The sequence below is a fragment of the Lactuca saligna genome, chromosome 7 (genome assembly GCF_052625555.1).
Source record: "Lactuca saligna cultivar CGN05327 chromosome 7, ASM5262555v1, whole genome shotgun sequence".
Taxonomy (NCBI): Eukaryota; Viridiplantae; Streptophyta; class Magnoliopsida; order Asterales; family Asteraceae; genus Lactuca; species Lactuca saligna.
Window position 1 is genome coordinate 129,666,366 of NC_136423.1, and position 16,235 is coordinate 129,682,600.

General features: G+C 31.5%; 2 protein-coding genes across 3 annotated transcripts; both read left to right on the plus strand.

Moving 5' to 3' along the window:
• The first annotated feature begins 202 nt into the window (after nucleotides 1-202).
• Nucleotides 203-1,818, plus strand: LOC145007571 (cytochrome b-c1 complex subunit 6-1, mitochondrial-like). The gene is made up of 5 exons (XM_078966486.1): nucleotides 203-287; nucleotides 446-506; nucleotides 1,078-1,162; nucleotides 1,423-1,512; nucleotides 1,616-1,818. Coding segments are annotated over exons 2-5 (210 nt in total). The 5' UTR covers nucleotides 203-287; nucleotides 446-504; the 3' UTR covers nucleotides 1,649-1,818.
• A 3,713-nt stretch (nucleotides 1,819-5,531) lies between these two features.
• On the plus strand, nucleotides 5,532-11,775 carry ARC5 (P-loop containing nucleoside triphosphate hydrolases superfamily protein). Of its 2 annotated transcripts, none has more exons than XM_078963442.1 (17): nucleotides 5,532-5,936; nucleotides 6,344-6,508; nucleotides 6,622-6,744; nucleotides 6,847-7,068; nucleotides 7,609-7,742; nucleotides 7,824-7,916; nucleotides 8,005-8,068; nucleotides 8,191-8,239; nucleotides 8,354-8,436; nucleotides 9,250-9,468; nucleotides 9,597-9,659; nucleotides 9,845-9,945; nucleotides 10,024-10,081; nucleotides 10,170-10,224; nucleotides 10,331-10,509; nucleotides 10,903-11,067; nucleotides 11,573-11,775. In XM_078963442.1, exons 1-17 carry the CDS (start codon nucleotides 5,601-5,603, stop codon nucleotides 11,633-11,635), a joined length of 2,172 nt encoding a protein of 723 aa, XP_078819568.1. In that variant the 5' UTR covers nucleotides 5,532-5,600; the 3' UTR covers nucleotides 11,636-11,775. The 2 variants fall into 2 exon arrangements, with proteins under 2 accessions (XP_078819568.1, XP_078819569.1); XM_078963443.1 differs by having other exon boundaries at nucleotides 10,337-10,509.
• The last annotated feature ends 4,460 nt before the right edge of the window (nucleotides 11,776-16,235 follow it).

Here is a 16,235-nt window from a genome sequence, read left to right on the forward strand (position 1 = left end):
TTTTTTCAATTATATAATACAATAAAGTATACTCTTTTAGAAATTATCCAATTATATATAATAATGTGAGTTACAAAGTAATTTACACATGTACAAATTGATAAATTTTTATTGATAAAATTGATATATGGTTATATAAATATATAAAACCATTTAATTAAATATTTTAGTAAGTTGCATTTATATAAATAAAATTGGGATCGGGGCAGCCGGGCAAGTCAACATAGTAAAAGGCCTTTCGTGTGTCTTCTCTCTTCCATTTCACTGCGGCTTCAAACCCTCATACGGTATAGTCATCCTTCGTCCTCAAAATTTCCATTTAAGTCAATGTATTCCCCAAAATAGATCGTAACAAATCTATGTTTCTTCGTTCTTCGATCTGTTCATACGGATTTTCAAAATCCAGGATTTATGAATTCGTATTCTGAAATTGGATTCTGTGCAGGTTGCTCGATTGAACAGGTTGTTCACAAGTCCTCGCTTTATCGTATTCCTTAATAACCTATGTGAGTAATCACCGATTTAATTAATTGTGATTTTAAGTTTCTTCTAGTGAAATATTCATGTATTATTGCTCTGAGATGCTATCATTAGAAGTAGTGGCACTTGTTAGTTTGCGTATTCGTAATTTATTTAGAAACTCAAATCCCTAGATCAAACATGAGTTTTGGATCCAAAATGTTTGCTAGTTAATGTGATGATTCATATTTCATATGTCTGGGTGATGATTGAGATTGACATATTGTAATTGGAGAAACACACTCTGATCAAATCCTTTGAGTTTTCCCTCTTTTTTCTTCTTAAGATTTGTGACCTCATTGGACCCAATATGCCAAAAGATATGCAATATAGTTTTTAACCCATGAAGTGGCTAAAGTTCCCCTTTGATGTGTATCAAGTGAGTGTTTGTATGCCATATATGTACTCAAAGAGCATAGACTGTGAAATTGAACACATAGTTGATTACAAGGGACAATTATCAGCATGAATAAACTCTTGTAATGATTACAATTGCGAATAGATATAATAACAAAAAAAGTTTTCCATTTTTGTGTAATTTTCTTCTTTCTTTACAAGGGCGGATGAAGAACCAGTTGACCAAAAGAAGTACTTTGAAGATTCATGCAAGCCCAAATGTGTCAGAGCTTGGCTTGAATATCAGGTTCCTTTTAATATCCTTTCAACTCAAAATTAAATTGGTTTAAATTTCAAATCACATAAACACATTTTGTAAAATGATTAAACAGTTATACTTTCTGACCTTTTAAAAAAAGTACAGAAAAGCATAACGTACTTTTATCATTTTATCATAAGGCTAATGCACCACATGCAAGTGGGTTTTACAAAAGTCAATACATTTACAAAGTCATACATGGATAACTTTGCACCCAACATTTAGCCATTAAACTGTTATTTTTGTAGGGATGTGTGAAAAGGGTGGAGGCAGATGAAAGCGGGCACAAGCATTGCACTGGGCAGTATTTTGATTATTGGCAATGTGTTGATAAATGTGTAAGTTTCCCGTTTTGCCCCTTCTTCATTATTTGATTTTGTTTTACATGTAAAGATTTTTATTTTTTAATCATCTAATATTGAAAACTCATGTGGATTACAGGTTGCACCTAAGCTATTTGATAAACTCAAGTAATGGAAGAGATTTCTAATGTTGAAAAATCAAAAGTTGTGTAACATGAATTTGATGGAGTTTATGTTTTATATGCTGCTTTGAGTGGTGGTTTAATGAAGTCCCCTTTGTGGACTCTATTTATGAACTTTGAACCTTTGCAAAATTAATTTTCATTTTCTTTCTTACCCAAATTGTGTTGCAAAAACTTTAACGAACATCTAAAAAACTAAAATAAATAGGTTTTATTAGTGTAGGCTTAGTCAATAACATACTTGATAGAGAAACCATACTATTATTAACACACCTACTAATATTGTGAAATGCATGTTCACATTGTTACACACATTATTATACAACTTTAAACATGGTTTTCAATTGACTTGACACTTGATTGACATGATGATTATTAAGCAACGGCCACTTCCTAATTTGAGTATGTATGTCATAATGAGTATGCGTGTAATCGTGTATGAGTAGTATAGTTTGTATACCAATTATGTAGTTGTTCGGTGTATAGTCATTTGAGTATGGCAATATATAGTCATTAAGATATGCAGTATAAAATCTCAACCTAAAATCATAAAAATCATTAACATATCATTTCACAAAAGTAACCATCAAGTTCAATTATTGTGTTTATCATATTTTTATTTTGATATCTTTCTTTTGGAAGGGGAAGGGAATTGGAACTGCTAATACTAGAAAATATGAGAGATAAAAGAGTTAAAAAAAAAAAAGAACAAACACCTAAAAGTTTTGTCTTCACTCATATTATGAGGTCATTTCATAAAAAAGTATTAATCTGTTAATATTTGACCTCAAACTATTTTCATATTTTCTTTATCAGATAATGATATTTTTTGGCTACATCAACTATAAGGTGGCATTTGTTTCGCAGAATATTTTTTGAAGGAATGAAATCTGTCAAAAGAATTAGAATTTGAAAGAATTGGAATCTCAATGTACTTAGAAGTTGAAATGCGTTTGGAGGACAAGGAATGAAATTTGTTTTCTATTTAGTTTGCTGATTTTACAAAGAAATTAGAAAATAAATTTTATAATACGGCGACAATAAACGTACATAGCATGTAAAGAAAATTGTTCATACTTCACACAAAGAAACTAGAGATGTAGTAAGCAGCACAAATGATAAAAAATTATGTTATTTTCTATCAGACAAAGATGAATCACATATTACAAATATATAAAGAAAATTATTGTACACATTTAATTGCAGAAAAATTGAACATGAGATGTTTATCTGTAAACGAAGATGATAGATACACCAAAGCAGTAGAAGAATGATGAGCCAGAGATGAAATACGACAGTAATTGTAGAAAATATATGATCGATGGATGATTTTTTTTTTGACAAATACTGATTGGAGAAAAATATAATTGATAGAAGAAGGTAATCGTAGAAAAGATATGAAAATTCACATAGTTTATTTTGTTTTACTAGAACCGCATATATATGGGAGGATAATTGTGTAACAAAAAAAAAAAAAAAAAAAAAAACTAATAGAATGTGGATTCCTTATAGACAGGGAATGAACATGGAATTAAAAAGTAATTATGAAAATCATATTCCATTCCTTCTGTTAGCCAAACACGTTTTATATTGAATTTTAGTTTCTAATTCCTTTCAATTCCTTAGGAATCAAACGAAACAAACGACCCCTAAGAGTCTCCATGTTTCTTGATGTAGTCATCAATTGCCTCATTTACATATTTTAAAACAACCAAAATCTTTATTTTCTTAAAATTCTAGGTGATCGATCAACTCACAATTAATTTTTATAAATAAAATTTAGGGAAATCTACAGAAAAGTCATAAATTTTTGGGATAAGTTTTAATAAAATCTTAAAAGTTTTTTTTTTTTTTTTTTTTTTTTAACAGAAAAGTCCCGATTATTTAACATTTTGGTCAAATTAACGAAAGAATCATTTTTTATATTTGAACAATAAATGACAAATTATATGGTTTTCTAAAAATAATAAAACTTTTCTGTTAAAAAAAATTTAAGACTGTATTGAAACTTTTCCAAAAAGTTTGGAATTTTTCTATAAATTTCCTTGAAATTTACAATTAATCTCAGAAATATTCTCTTATTAATAACACATATACGAATACTGGCCACATGATGATGTAATCACGTTTCTAATAGACAAAGTCCTTATTTTACAGCATGCAATTTCAATATATAAATTTATTCTATAAGTTAATAATAAATGAATGGCACATTTATAAATATTTAAACTTCTTAAATACTAAAGTGCTTTAAAAAAATCAATTAAATCTAGACAAAACTGTAAATGTGGTCTTTGTGGTTTGCAAAAATCTTTGGATGAGGTCCAAAAAGTTTCCGGCTTGCACAGAAGGTCCAAAATCAAGGTTTTCTTGGGTTTTTGGTCTTAAACTTAACAGATTTTTGTATTTTTGGTCCATGGAGCACTTGGATTGACAATTTTGCCATTATTTTTTTTTTTGTATTTTTATTTTATAAATATTAATGCAAAAAATGAATTAATTTGGCTCACCCCATCTCTCTCTCTCTCTACCCACCCCACCAGAGCCCTCCCCTTTCTCTCTCTTCCTCCCTATCTCTCTCTCTCTCTCTCTCTCTCTCTGTCTCTCTCTGCAAATGGAGGGGCTAGATGTCTTTATTGGCTCAAACTTAGGTGGATTAGGGTTTCTCGTGCCTTTGGTTATTTCTTGATCAAGCAAAGGAACAAAAAACGATCAAACGATCGCATTAAGAAGGAAGCGTGGAGGCAATTGTGATTTGAATCTGGTGGCTGCTGATCTTTTGTCAAGACCTCTAGTGGTTCTCTGGTGGTCGGAATAACAATAGCAGCAACATGTGGTGGTGAATGGCTTGCGATGGCAGCTCCGCTGCCTTTTCTTTCTATCATCCAGAAGCACATGACGAGGAAAGGAAAGGGAGGAAGCAACAACTGTTTGACGACAGAGGAAGGGTTTGGGTGGAGGGTTGATTGATGAAAACAGTGGGTGCTTGGTTGATTCAGTCGATGGAAAAAGGGGTGTCGTCCGATCGTCATTCACATGTTTTCTTCTTATTCTTATTCTTCTTTTTCTGTTTTGTAAGAACTCGATGAATGGGAAAAAGGTTTTTGGGTTTGATGTTTGACAACCTCCTTGTCTCGCCAGATGCTGGTTCGTCTCCAGAGAAGCTTCTTGACTGAAATCAAGAAGAAAACGAAGGGAGAAGTTGAAGATGTTGGTCAATTGCAAGCATCTCTTGTTCCCGTCTTCATTTGATTTGGAATTAAAGGAGCATGATTGAAATAAGGGAAGAACGAACGGAAGGAAACAATCGAGGTGGATCGATCGTTATTCACAGGAAGATGGGGGGATGCCATGGTGGTCTGCTGGTTAGGGTGGAAACAATAGTTTTGGCTATTTGCTGTTGTTGCTTTTTTTTTTTTTTTTTTTTTTTATCACATAAGAAATGAGAGAGAGAGAGAGAGAGAGAGAGAGAAAGAGAGAGAGAGAGAGAGAAAGAGAGTATGAGTAGGGGTGGAGTGGAGGTCTATGCTTTTTGTTTTTTATTTTATTTCATAAAGCATTAAAACAAATAAGAAAAGAAAATACAAAACTAAAATTAAAAGGGTAAATAAGTAATTTAAATTTTTTTGGATTAAAAACCCAGAAAAACCTTGATTTTAGACCTTCTGTGCAAATTGGAAACTTTTTAGATCTCATCCAAAGATTTTTACAAACCACTACGACCAAATTTGCAGTTTTGTCTTAAATTTATATTAATTTGTTTTTTTCTAATTTATTGAAGAAGACAAAAGGGAAAAACCGGAAAAGGGAGGGAAAGAAAAATCGAAGATAAAATTAATTTTGAACGCCACACACTCCAATTTAATAAACTCTTTAATTCGAAAAAGGTCAAAAACAACTACACACACAGTCTCCACGTACGACTCACACCTTACTTCTCACATGTCGACGCTGAAGCAGGCGGAGAACGGCGGCGAATGGGAAAGCCAGTCCAGGTTATACGAGGCTTACAACGAGCTGCACGGACTAGCACAAGAGTTCCAGACACCGTTCGACGCTCCGGCGGTGCTAGTCGTCGGACATCAAACAGATGGCAAGAGCGCCCTCGTGGAAGCCCTAATGGGATTCCAATTCAACCATGTAGGCGGTGGCACTAAAACCCGTCGTCCTATTACTCTCCACATGAGGTTCAACCCTGAATGTGACTCCCCTCTTTGTCACCTTATATCGGATTCTGATTCGTGTGTTCCCCAAGAGAAACCACTCCGAGAAATTCAGGTACATGTTAACTAAACCCATTTCTTATCACCTTCTTTTCTCATTTTTCTTATGGTAAAAAAATGTGTTTGGTTAATTGCTTGTTTGATTGAAGTTCTGAAAATGGAAGATCCATGTTAATCTATCAACAAGAGTTAGAAATGTATCACGGACCAATAAAGAAATATGTGGAGGACGTAGTTCTTATTTGTCCTTTTCTAAAGAAGTATATAACCTAATAACAGACAAAGCGATCGCTATCTTTTATGTCCTTTTGGATCGCTGTAATCAAATTACCATGAATCATGGTTGAATATTCAAACTCTCCATGGAATTCAAGTTCTTTTGTTAATACTTATCCCATTTTCACAATTTTTCTGATTATAATCAGACTAAAATGCAACCAATTGTTACTTTACATTACATAGGAATACATTGAAGCTGAAAACATGAGATTGGAGCGTGAAACTGTTCAATTTTCTTCAAAGGAGATAATCATTAGAGTGGAATACAAATACTGCCCAAATCTCACCATTATAGACACTCCTGGCCTCATTGCTCCTGCTCCTGGACGAAAAAATCGAGCTTTACAGGTTGTTTATACTTTATTCATAATAAAACTACAAATTTTCAAGATTCACCAATTTAGTACTTCCATTAAAGATAGAGTTGTTGACAATGAAGTTTCAAAAACCCTAATTTACAGGCTCAATCTCGTGCTGTTGAGTCACTAGTGAGGGCAAAAATGCAGCATAAGGAGTTCATTGTACTATGCCTTGAAGACTGTAATGACTGGAGCAATGCTACTACAAGGAGGGTAGTAATGCAAGTATGTGTTTTAAATTTTATAAAAGGGATAAAGGATGTTAATGTTATTATCATTTCATTGAAGATACTAAAATAGTTTCATGAGTGATTTTGCATTTTGTAGATTGATCCTGAACTTTCAAGAACTGTGGTTGTGTCAACTAAACTTGATACAAAAATCCCGCAATTTGCACGTGCTTCAGATGTTGAAGTTTTCCTTTCACCACCATCATCTGTTCTTGATGGTTTCATGCTTGGTGATTCACCTTTTTTCACTTCTGTGCCTTCTGGAAGAGTTGGATCTGGACATGAATCGGTTTATAGATCCAATGATGAGTTTAAACAGGTATAATATATTAATAATTTAATATATTTAGGTCCTTTTGACATAACATGACAGGTAATACTGTGTTTGACATGCATGGACTAAGGGATTGTTTCTTTTTTTGACCGAATGAAGTATCTGAATATGAGTAAATGACCATTTTATCCTTCTGGATAAAAATGATTGTTTTTTTAAGAGCTGCACAATTTATTTTCTATAAATTATAATACAAATGTGATTAGTTAAGAATCTTTTCGATTGTGAACATTATCAAACATGTTGAGCTATTTTTGATCTTTAAAAGTTATTAGACTTCAGTTTTCAAAATTAATTATGGACAATTTTTTATTTGGTGAAAGCTATGAAACTCAAACTCGAATATGTTATAACGATGTTCACATTTTTATAATCTTATTAGTTAATTATGTAATTCAAAGTTGAAGATTTATAATCTTATTAGTCAATTTCGTTTGAATTACATGGACTTGCTCTCGTTCTCTTGTCTATGCAAAAGACTTAAATGCCCTCCTCATAATGTAATGTACCTATAAATTGTTGTAGGCTATTTCTCTAAGAGAGATGGAAGATGTGGCATCTTTGGAGGAGAAGCTTGGTAGGCCATTATCAAAGCAAGAAAGAAGCAGAATAGGATTGAGTAGCCTTAAGTCATTCTTGGAAGAATTGCTGCAAAAAAGGTAGAATCTTTATTATAGTCTAAAGTCAAATTGATAAACTTTTTCTTTGTAATTAAAAATTTGAGATTTATTTTGTTTAAGGTATATGGATAATGTTCCTATGATCATTCCTCTTCTTGAAAAAGAGTATCGTGGTACAACACGAAAGCTAAATGACATAAATCAAGAACTCAGGTTTGTAGTTATGAGTTATCACCTTTTTCTTTTTTGAAATTATGTAAATGAAAAAATCTACTAAAATTTGTTTTCGGTGTTTTCCTAGCACTTTAGATGAAGTCAAACTAAAGGAGAAAGGAAGATCTTTTCATGATCTTTTCCTTACCAAGGTTTCATATTTTTCTTTATTGTTTCTTGTTTAAAGTTTCAACTTTTAACCAATATTTCAAGGGAAAAAAAATATTTTTAGGTAACTAATCTTTGGTATTTTAATCTTGTTTCTATTTCGTAGTTATCATTGCTATTGAAAGGGACAGTTGTTGCACCTCCAGATAAATTTGGTAAATCATCTTGATCTTGCTAAACTTTCCTTCTTTACCCCTTAATCCACAAAACATATTGAATACTAATTTTTGACTTTTAGTTTACATTCTACTTCTTTGCTTTGTTTGTAGGGGAAACACTACAAGATGAGAGGGTTAATGGAGGGGCATTAATCGGTATTGATGGCTCTCAGTTCCCACACAAACTAATACCTGTAAGCTTTTTACAATCTGCATTCCCATCTCACTTTTTAGCATTGTAGGCTATTTTGCATGATTAGCTTGAGAAGGGCATTTATGTCTTTTCCACGTACAAGAGATCAACACTGAGTCCGTGTCCCATCTTGTTCCACCTTTTTGGTTCTGACAAAAACTGCAATTTATGGCCCAATATAGCAGACAACATACAGTAGACAGTAGACATAGTAAATTGTAGACAGTAGACAGAGTAGATTGTAGACTGTAGATAGAGTAGATAAGTAAAGAGTAGACAGTAGACTTTTGGCAGTAGACAACAAACAATAGACAGAGATAGTAGACACTAGATAGTTGGCAGTAGACAATAGACAACAGACAAAGCAGACAGTAGGCAATAGACAGAGTAAACTGTAGATAGTAGACAATAAACAGTAGACAAGATAGTAGATAGTAGACAATAAACAGTAGACAATAAACAGTAGACAGAGATAGTAGACAAAGTAGATAGCAGACAACAGTAGGTAATAGACTGTAGCCAATAGACAGAGTAAACTGTAGACTGTAGACAGTAGACAATAAACAATAGAGATAGCAGACAGTAGACAACAGACACCAGACAACAGACAATAGACAGAGTAAACTGTAGACTGTAGACAGAGTAAACTGTAGACTGTAGACAGAGTAAACTGTAGACTGTAGACAGAGTAGACAAGTAGAGTGTAGAGAGTAGACAATAGACAACACACAAAGCAGATAATAGACAGTAGACAGAGTAGACAGTAGAGAGTAGAGAGTAGACATGTGAAGTTGTTTTGTCCTATTATGTTCAGAATGCAGGTATGCGTCTATACGGAGGTGCACAATATCATCGTGCCATGGCTGAATTTAGGTTTGTTGTTGGAGGGATAAAATGCCCTGCAATTACACGTGAAGAAATTGTAAATGCATGTGGGGTCGAAGATATTCATGATGGAACAAATTACTCCAGGACTGCATGTGTCATCGCTGTTGCAAAAGCTCGTGATACTTTTGAACCTTTTCTTCATCAGGTACAACAAATCCCTTTTTTCTCCTCATTACTCATAAAGTGTATATATATATATATATATATATATATATATATATATATATATATATATATATATATGTTTTACCAAGATTCTTATTTTGGATACAGTTGGGCAGTCGACTTCTTCACATTCTCAAGAGATTGCTTCCCATCTCCGTTTATCTTCTTCAGGTATCGGCTCTGTTGATACTTTTATGAGAAGGGCATTTTCGTCTTTTGCACAAACGAGAGATCAAGTACAAGTCCTTGTCCCATTGACATCGATCACACCACAACCTTTTCTATCATGTCACATCATGTAACAGAATGGGGCTAAAAGTCTTTTGACCTAACTACCCTTCAAATGGTTGGAACAGAAAGAAGGCGAATTCCTAAGTGGCCATGAAGTTTTCTTGAGGCGTGTTTCATCTGCTTTCAACAACTTTGCTGAATCCACCGAAAGATCATGCCATGAAAAGTAACAAAATCACCTCAAATTTATCACTTCATCTTATTTCCTTTATATTCCTTTTTAACTTTCTTCAACTTTTTACAGATGCATGGAGGATCTAATAAGCACCACCCGTTATGTCACCTGGTCCCTTCACAATAAGGTTACATGAAGATTTTTCCACTCCATTTCAACTTTTTTCTTTTCTTTTCCCTAAAATTTCATCATTTTTTTTTTAATATTTTTTGCAGAATCGAGCTGGATTACGCCAATTCTTGGATTCTTTTGGTGGAACTGAACAACCCGGTAAGTCTTATATATATATATATATATATATATATATATATATATATATATATATATATATATATATATATATATATAGCTTATCAGATTAAGTAATATCTCTCAGGCACAGGCACTGACACAAGTACAAGCGTTCAATCAACAGAAACAAGATTGGCGGATCTTTTAGACAGCACACTTTGGAATAGGAGACTTGCTCCTTCATCCGAACGTATTGTTTATGCTTTAGTACAACAAATATTTCATGGTATCAGAGAATATTTCTTGGCTTCAGCCGAGTTAAAGGTAAAAAAATTTCATCTGTGTTAAACACATAACAAGACAAGACAAGACAAACACATAACAAGACAAGATAAGACAGAACATGATAATTCTTGTAGTGCACAAATATCAATAAAGCAAAAATTGTACTTTTCTATCCCACCCAAAAAAAGTGGAACAGTCTCTTCTTTGAAATCAGCCTTAAAAGGCTTGTCATTTTCTTTTCGGTCCGACAAGACAACACAAGACAGAAAATGACAGTCTTGTACTGCACAAATATCAATAAAGCAAAAATTTTACTTTTCTGTCCCATCCAAAAAAGTGGGACGGTCTTTTCATTGAAATTAGCCTTAAAAAGCTTGTTTTAGAAAATTTCAAGTTCAGTTTTGTTCAGTCCGGTTGACATTTTTTTTGCAGTTCAATTGCTTTTTCTTAATGCCGGTTGTGGATAAATTGCCCGCGCTTCTTCGAGAAGATTTAGAATCCGCATTCCAAGATGATCTTGATAATGTTTTTGACATTACTAATTTGCGACATTCATTGGGGCAACGGAAACGAGAAACGGAAATCGAAATGAAACGGGTATTTATTGTTGTTTTCTCTATATATTAGAGTAAATTACACGAATGGTCCCTATGGTTTAGGGTAATTTGCACGTTTGGTCCCTAACTTATTTTTTTAACTCGGAAGGTCTCTATTGTTTGTTTTTGTTACACGCTTGGTCCCTGTCTTACCTAAAAAGACTATTTTGCCCATGATTTTTTAATTTATTTAAATAAACACACTCTCAACCCCACTCCCCTCACCTTACCCTACCTATCCCATCATTTTTCCATATTCAAATAATAGTCTTTTTAGGTAAGACAGTGACCAAGCGCGTAACAAAAACAAATAAAAGGGACCAAACGCGTAACAAAAACAAACAGTAAAGACCTTCCGAGTTAAAAAAGTAAATGAGGGACCAAACGTGCAAATTACCCCAAACCATAGGGACCATTCGTGTAATTTACTCTATATATTATTTGATTATATGTTTATGATGTATTGGGTTTTTAAGTTGATATATTTGGTGTTGGAATCTATGCAGATACAAAGGCTTAAAGATAAATTCCGAAAGATTCATGAGCAACTTAGTTTGCATCAGCATTGATTTGTTTTTCATGAATCTTGAAAATAAAATGGAATGTTGTACCTCATCTTGTCTTTTGATTGTAGTATTTTGTGTATAAAAATGCAAGAAGGATGTGATGCGTACTTGAATATTTATTTGAAACCTGAATTTAATTAAAACGTAAGTGCTTCATTTAGATATATTTTTAGAATTATGGTTTGGTTGATTTTAAATCAGAAGGTCTGTAATGCAGCGATGGAAATTTTTTAGTTTAAAGATAATGATCAGACGAAAGTATTTAGTAATTCTGAAGAAAATTTATGGAATGAAATCGAAGGTTTATAATTTCAAGATTACTCATCAGTAAAATTTATAGATTGAAAATTTGAAATAATGTTATTCTGGGTCGAGGTGCACACGGACCGGGCCCAGGTCAAACCGGTCCAGATTTTTTTTAAAAAGAAATTATTTTTAAAGGATTTTCCGCATTATGAAATTACAACTTTTATGGTTTTATATCTATTTATAAAATTTATGAATAGAAACAAGTTCTAAAAGTACCAACATAAGTGTAAAAATTTTAGAAAACAAAAACAAAGAAGAATTCGGGGTTGAATTTTTGTCCATTTTCAGCCCAAACCTACAAACCATAAACTGTACATCATGTAATGCATTTTATGATGTTGTTTGAGATAAATACATGTTTTTATTATTTTAATTTGAAGCCTTTTAAGATAAATATATGTTTTGAATCATATTAGTTTGAAACACTCTCAATTCCTTAACTTATTTGCTAACCAATACACCTTGAAATACAGTCTATCTATTGATATTTAATTGGGTATCTTCTAACTAATACACATTAAAATAGATTTTAAGTTTTTAACTATTGATATTTAACTAGGTATGAGATCCGTATATTATACGGGTAATTTAAATTAAAAATTTTAAATAAAAATATAAGCAATAAATGATTTTTAATATAAAACTTTAAAATAAGAAAGAAATAAACATATTCATTGCAATTTAATTTCATATATATATATTATATTTATTACTTTACATATATAAATATATGACATTAATTTTAAAAATTGAAAAAAACCAGAAATTGACAAGTGGATAATATTTACTTCAAAAATACCACAAAATTACAAGTGTCAAAACTCATGAGAGATTGACAAGTGTTAAAAAAAACCTTCATATATTAGAGGAGATTGGTTATTTGAAATATGTGAATTTTAATGGTGGCATCGGTTAGTATTAATTGAAATTAATTTTTTTAAATAATACCCACTATAATTTTTTTTTTTTTGGAAACGGGAAATATATATATATATATATATATATATATATATATATATATATATATATATATATATATATATATATATATATATATATGGAAAGAATCAAATGAGAACACCTAAAAGGTTGAGAACGTGAGAACATGTATATTTATTTGTGATTCCATGTATTCATTTGTGGAAAAATGATAAATTTTTACGCACAATCAACATGAATATGTTTTTTCTATTCAATTGAAATTAAAAACGTAAAAATTTATTATTTTTCCACAAATGAATACATGGAATTACAAATGAATAATATATTTTGTTCTCGCGTTCTCAACCTTTTTGGTGCTCTCATTTAATCCTATATATATATATATATATATATATATATATATATATATATATATATATATATATATATATATATATATATATATATATATATAATGTTAATAAAAGAATCCGATTGTCCACATGGCACTCCAGAGATTGCTTTTCCTCAAATGTGAATTTACTCTAGGGTAAATTACACCAATCGTCCCTCGTGCACATACCAAAAAGCGTGTTTAGTCCCTATTTTCAAAATTTAACTCGGACCGTCCTTCGTTTGGTTAAAACTTGCACGTTTCATCCCTCGTTAGTTTTAATTTGCACGTTTCATCCCTTATGCGACATAAAATGACTATTATACCCTTTTGTCTTATTTTTAATTTAATTATAATTGATTTTGTATTTAAAAGAAATAAAAAAATAAAAAAAACTAATTACAATCCCTTGTTAATTATAATTCACTTTTAATTTACTCTTATTTCTTTTTTCTCTCTCAACTATGTTACATTCCACTACTTCTTTTACCTTCAAGATACCAAGAACCCTAGGAACATCATCCTTCATCAGATTCCTCCTTAAATCGTTATAATACATCAACCTAATCCTAATCGACTCTATGTAAACCTTGATATCATCGCAATCAACAATAAAAAAAAATGAACGAATTAACATTATCAATTAAACCTTTTAATTGCTGCCTTTGTAGAACCAATTTACGGTGATAATCAGATAGTTTATCTGTGGAAAAACGTCTATGAACCACTAAGATCTGCCGATGAACGTTCATAGAATTGGGTTTGTTAGCCATCATTTCGAAAATGGTGGTGCTAGATTGGGGTTTATCAGTGGTTCACTGGAGCTGAAATCTGGAGACGGAGATGGTAGTTCGTCAAAGCTCATAGATCTGGAAGTGTGATGTACACCGTTTGTCTCAGAGGTGAGTTGTTTTGAACCTTCACCATCTCAGGAACATCTTCGTCTCTCCAGATCCCTATTGCCTAAGTTTCGAACAAACGCCGCCTAGGTTTTCAGAAACAGCCTAGGGTTTCAGATCGAGCTCCATTGTCTTTTTGGTGTTGATTACAGGTTTGTTTTGGTTTTGTTAGGTGGTGGTGAATGGTGTTTTTTAGTGGTAGTCAAATGATGGTTGTTCAGGAGGTATTATCGGTCATAGGTGAAGGTACCAGAGGTTTTGAGAGGGGATAATGACAAGTGAGAAAGGTCAGAGAGAGAGAGAGAGATATGGAGAGAACCGGTGGTAATCGACGTTGGATGGTGGTCTCCAATGGCAGTGAACGGTGATTTATGGTGACGGTGGATGGTGGTTCCCGATGGCGATGAATGTTGGTTACCGGGAGGTTTCTAAAAGAGTAATAGAGAAAAGAAAGAGTTGTAAGAGTATTTCTTTATTTTTTATAATAAACAAATTAATAAATAATTAATAAACAACAAATAAATAGAAAAAAATCAAAAAATAAATAAATAAGGGCAAAATGGTCTTTTTATGTACGGAGGGACTAAGCGTGCAAGAAAAAACAACTCGAGGGACGGTCCGAGTTAATTTTTGATAATAGGGACTAAATACGCTTTCTGACATATCCACGAGGGACGATTGGTGTAATTTACCCTTTACTCTAATACCCTTTATTCCTTTTAATTTCCGGTTAGTCTACCCTTCAATTTATTTAGTATTTATTCCGGTTCCATTTTATTTAGCAATTGATAAGTTACTTATCTTTATTTTTAAAGTTCCGGTTATAAAATCACACTACTAACAAACCATGTAATTAATTTATAATATATTAAATGTCTATATGGGATATTCAAGTACAAATATATGTTAATTCTAGATTCTAAACAATCAATATAATAGTCTAAACAAAACATATATCCTATTAGTTTAATAAAATTTTATAAATTTTTTACCCGTGGTTTTCACGGGTTGTAACCTAGTATATATATATATATATATATATATATATATATATATATATATATATATATATGTTCAGGTTCATTTGAGACCATTCTAATTTTTATGAGACCGTGAAACCAAATCTAAAAATAATTTTAAAATGCAAAATAAATGGAAAAATCCAAAAATTCTTTTTTTAAATATTATTTTCGGAACTTGAATTAACTAAAAAAAATAAAAAATAAATAAAAATAAATAAAGAAAATTCCCTTTTTTTTTTGAAAAATACGTGAAATATTCTTAATAGAATATTACACTAATATATTCTAAAAAATAATTTTAAAATGCAAAATAAATGGAAAAATCTAAATTTTTTTTAAATATTATTTTTAGAACTTGAATTAACTAAAAAAAATTAAAAAAAAAAATTCTATTTTTTTTGAAAAATACGTGAAATATTCTAAATAGAATATTACACTGTACATATTCTAAAAATAATTTTAAAATGCAAAATAAATGGAAAAATTAAAAAATTCTTTTTTTAAATATTATTTTTGGAACATGAAATAACCAAAAAAAATAAAAAAATAAAAAAAATGCGTTTTACGGTCTCACAAAATATAGATGGTCTCAAATGAACCTAACCCTATATATATTAGTGTTTTTTTATTGAAAGAAATCTATCATATAATGTTGTTAGATATTTTTATTTCGGTTTTAACTCCGATGTTTATTTTGATAAGCTTTTGAGAAAAAGAAAAAGAAAAGAGAACATATAGTGATTGGTGGATATGGTGGAATGTGGATTAGTCTTTTCGTTGTTAGTGCAACGAAGCTCAATCTTCATTCTTACTCTTGCCATTATTTCATTTCTCTATCACTTTCAGCCTAACCATTTCCTTTTTTCCAAACAAGTCTCTATCCCTTCTAACTCTAACTCTAACAAGGGATTATCCATATTCCCTTTTTGGAACCATTAAGAAAAATATTATTTATGAAATTTCGGCTGTGGCTACCAACAAACCCCACTTACCCTTAGTCTAATCCAAAGCTTGAAACAGTCTGCAGGTCTTCCTTTTCCCTTGTGCGTCACTGGGAA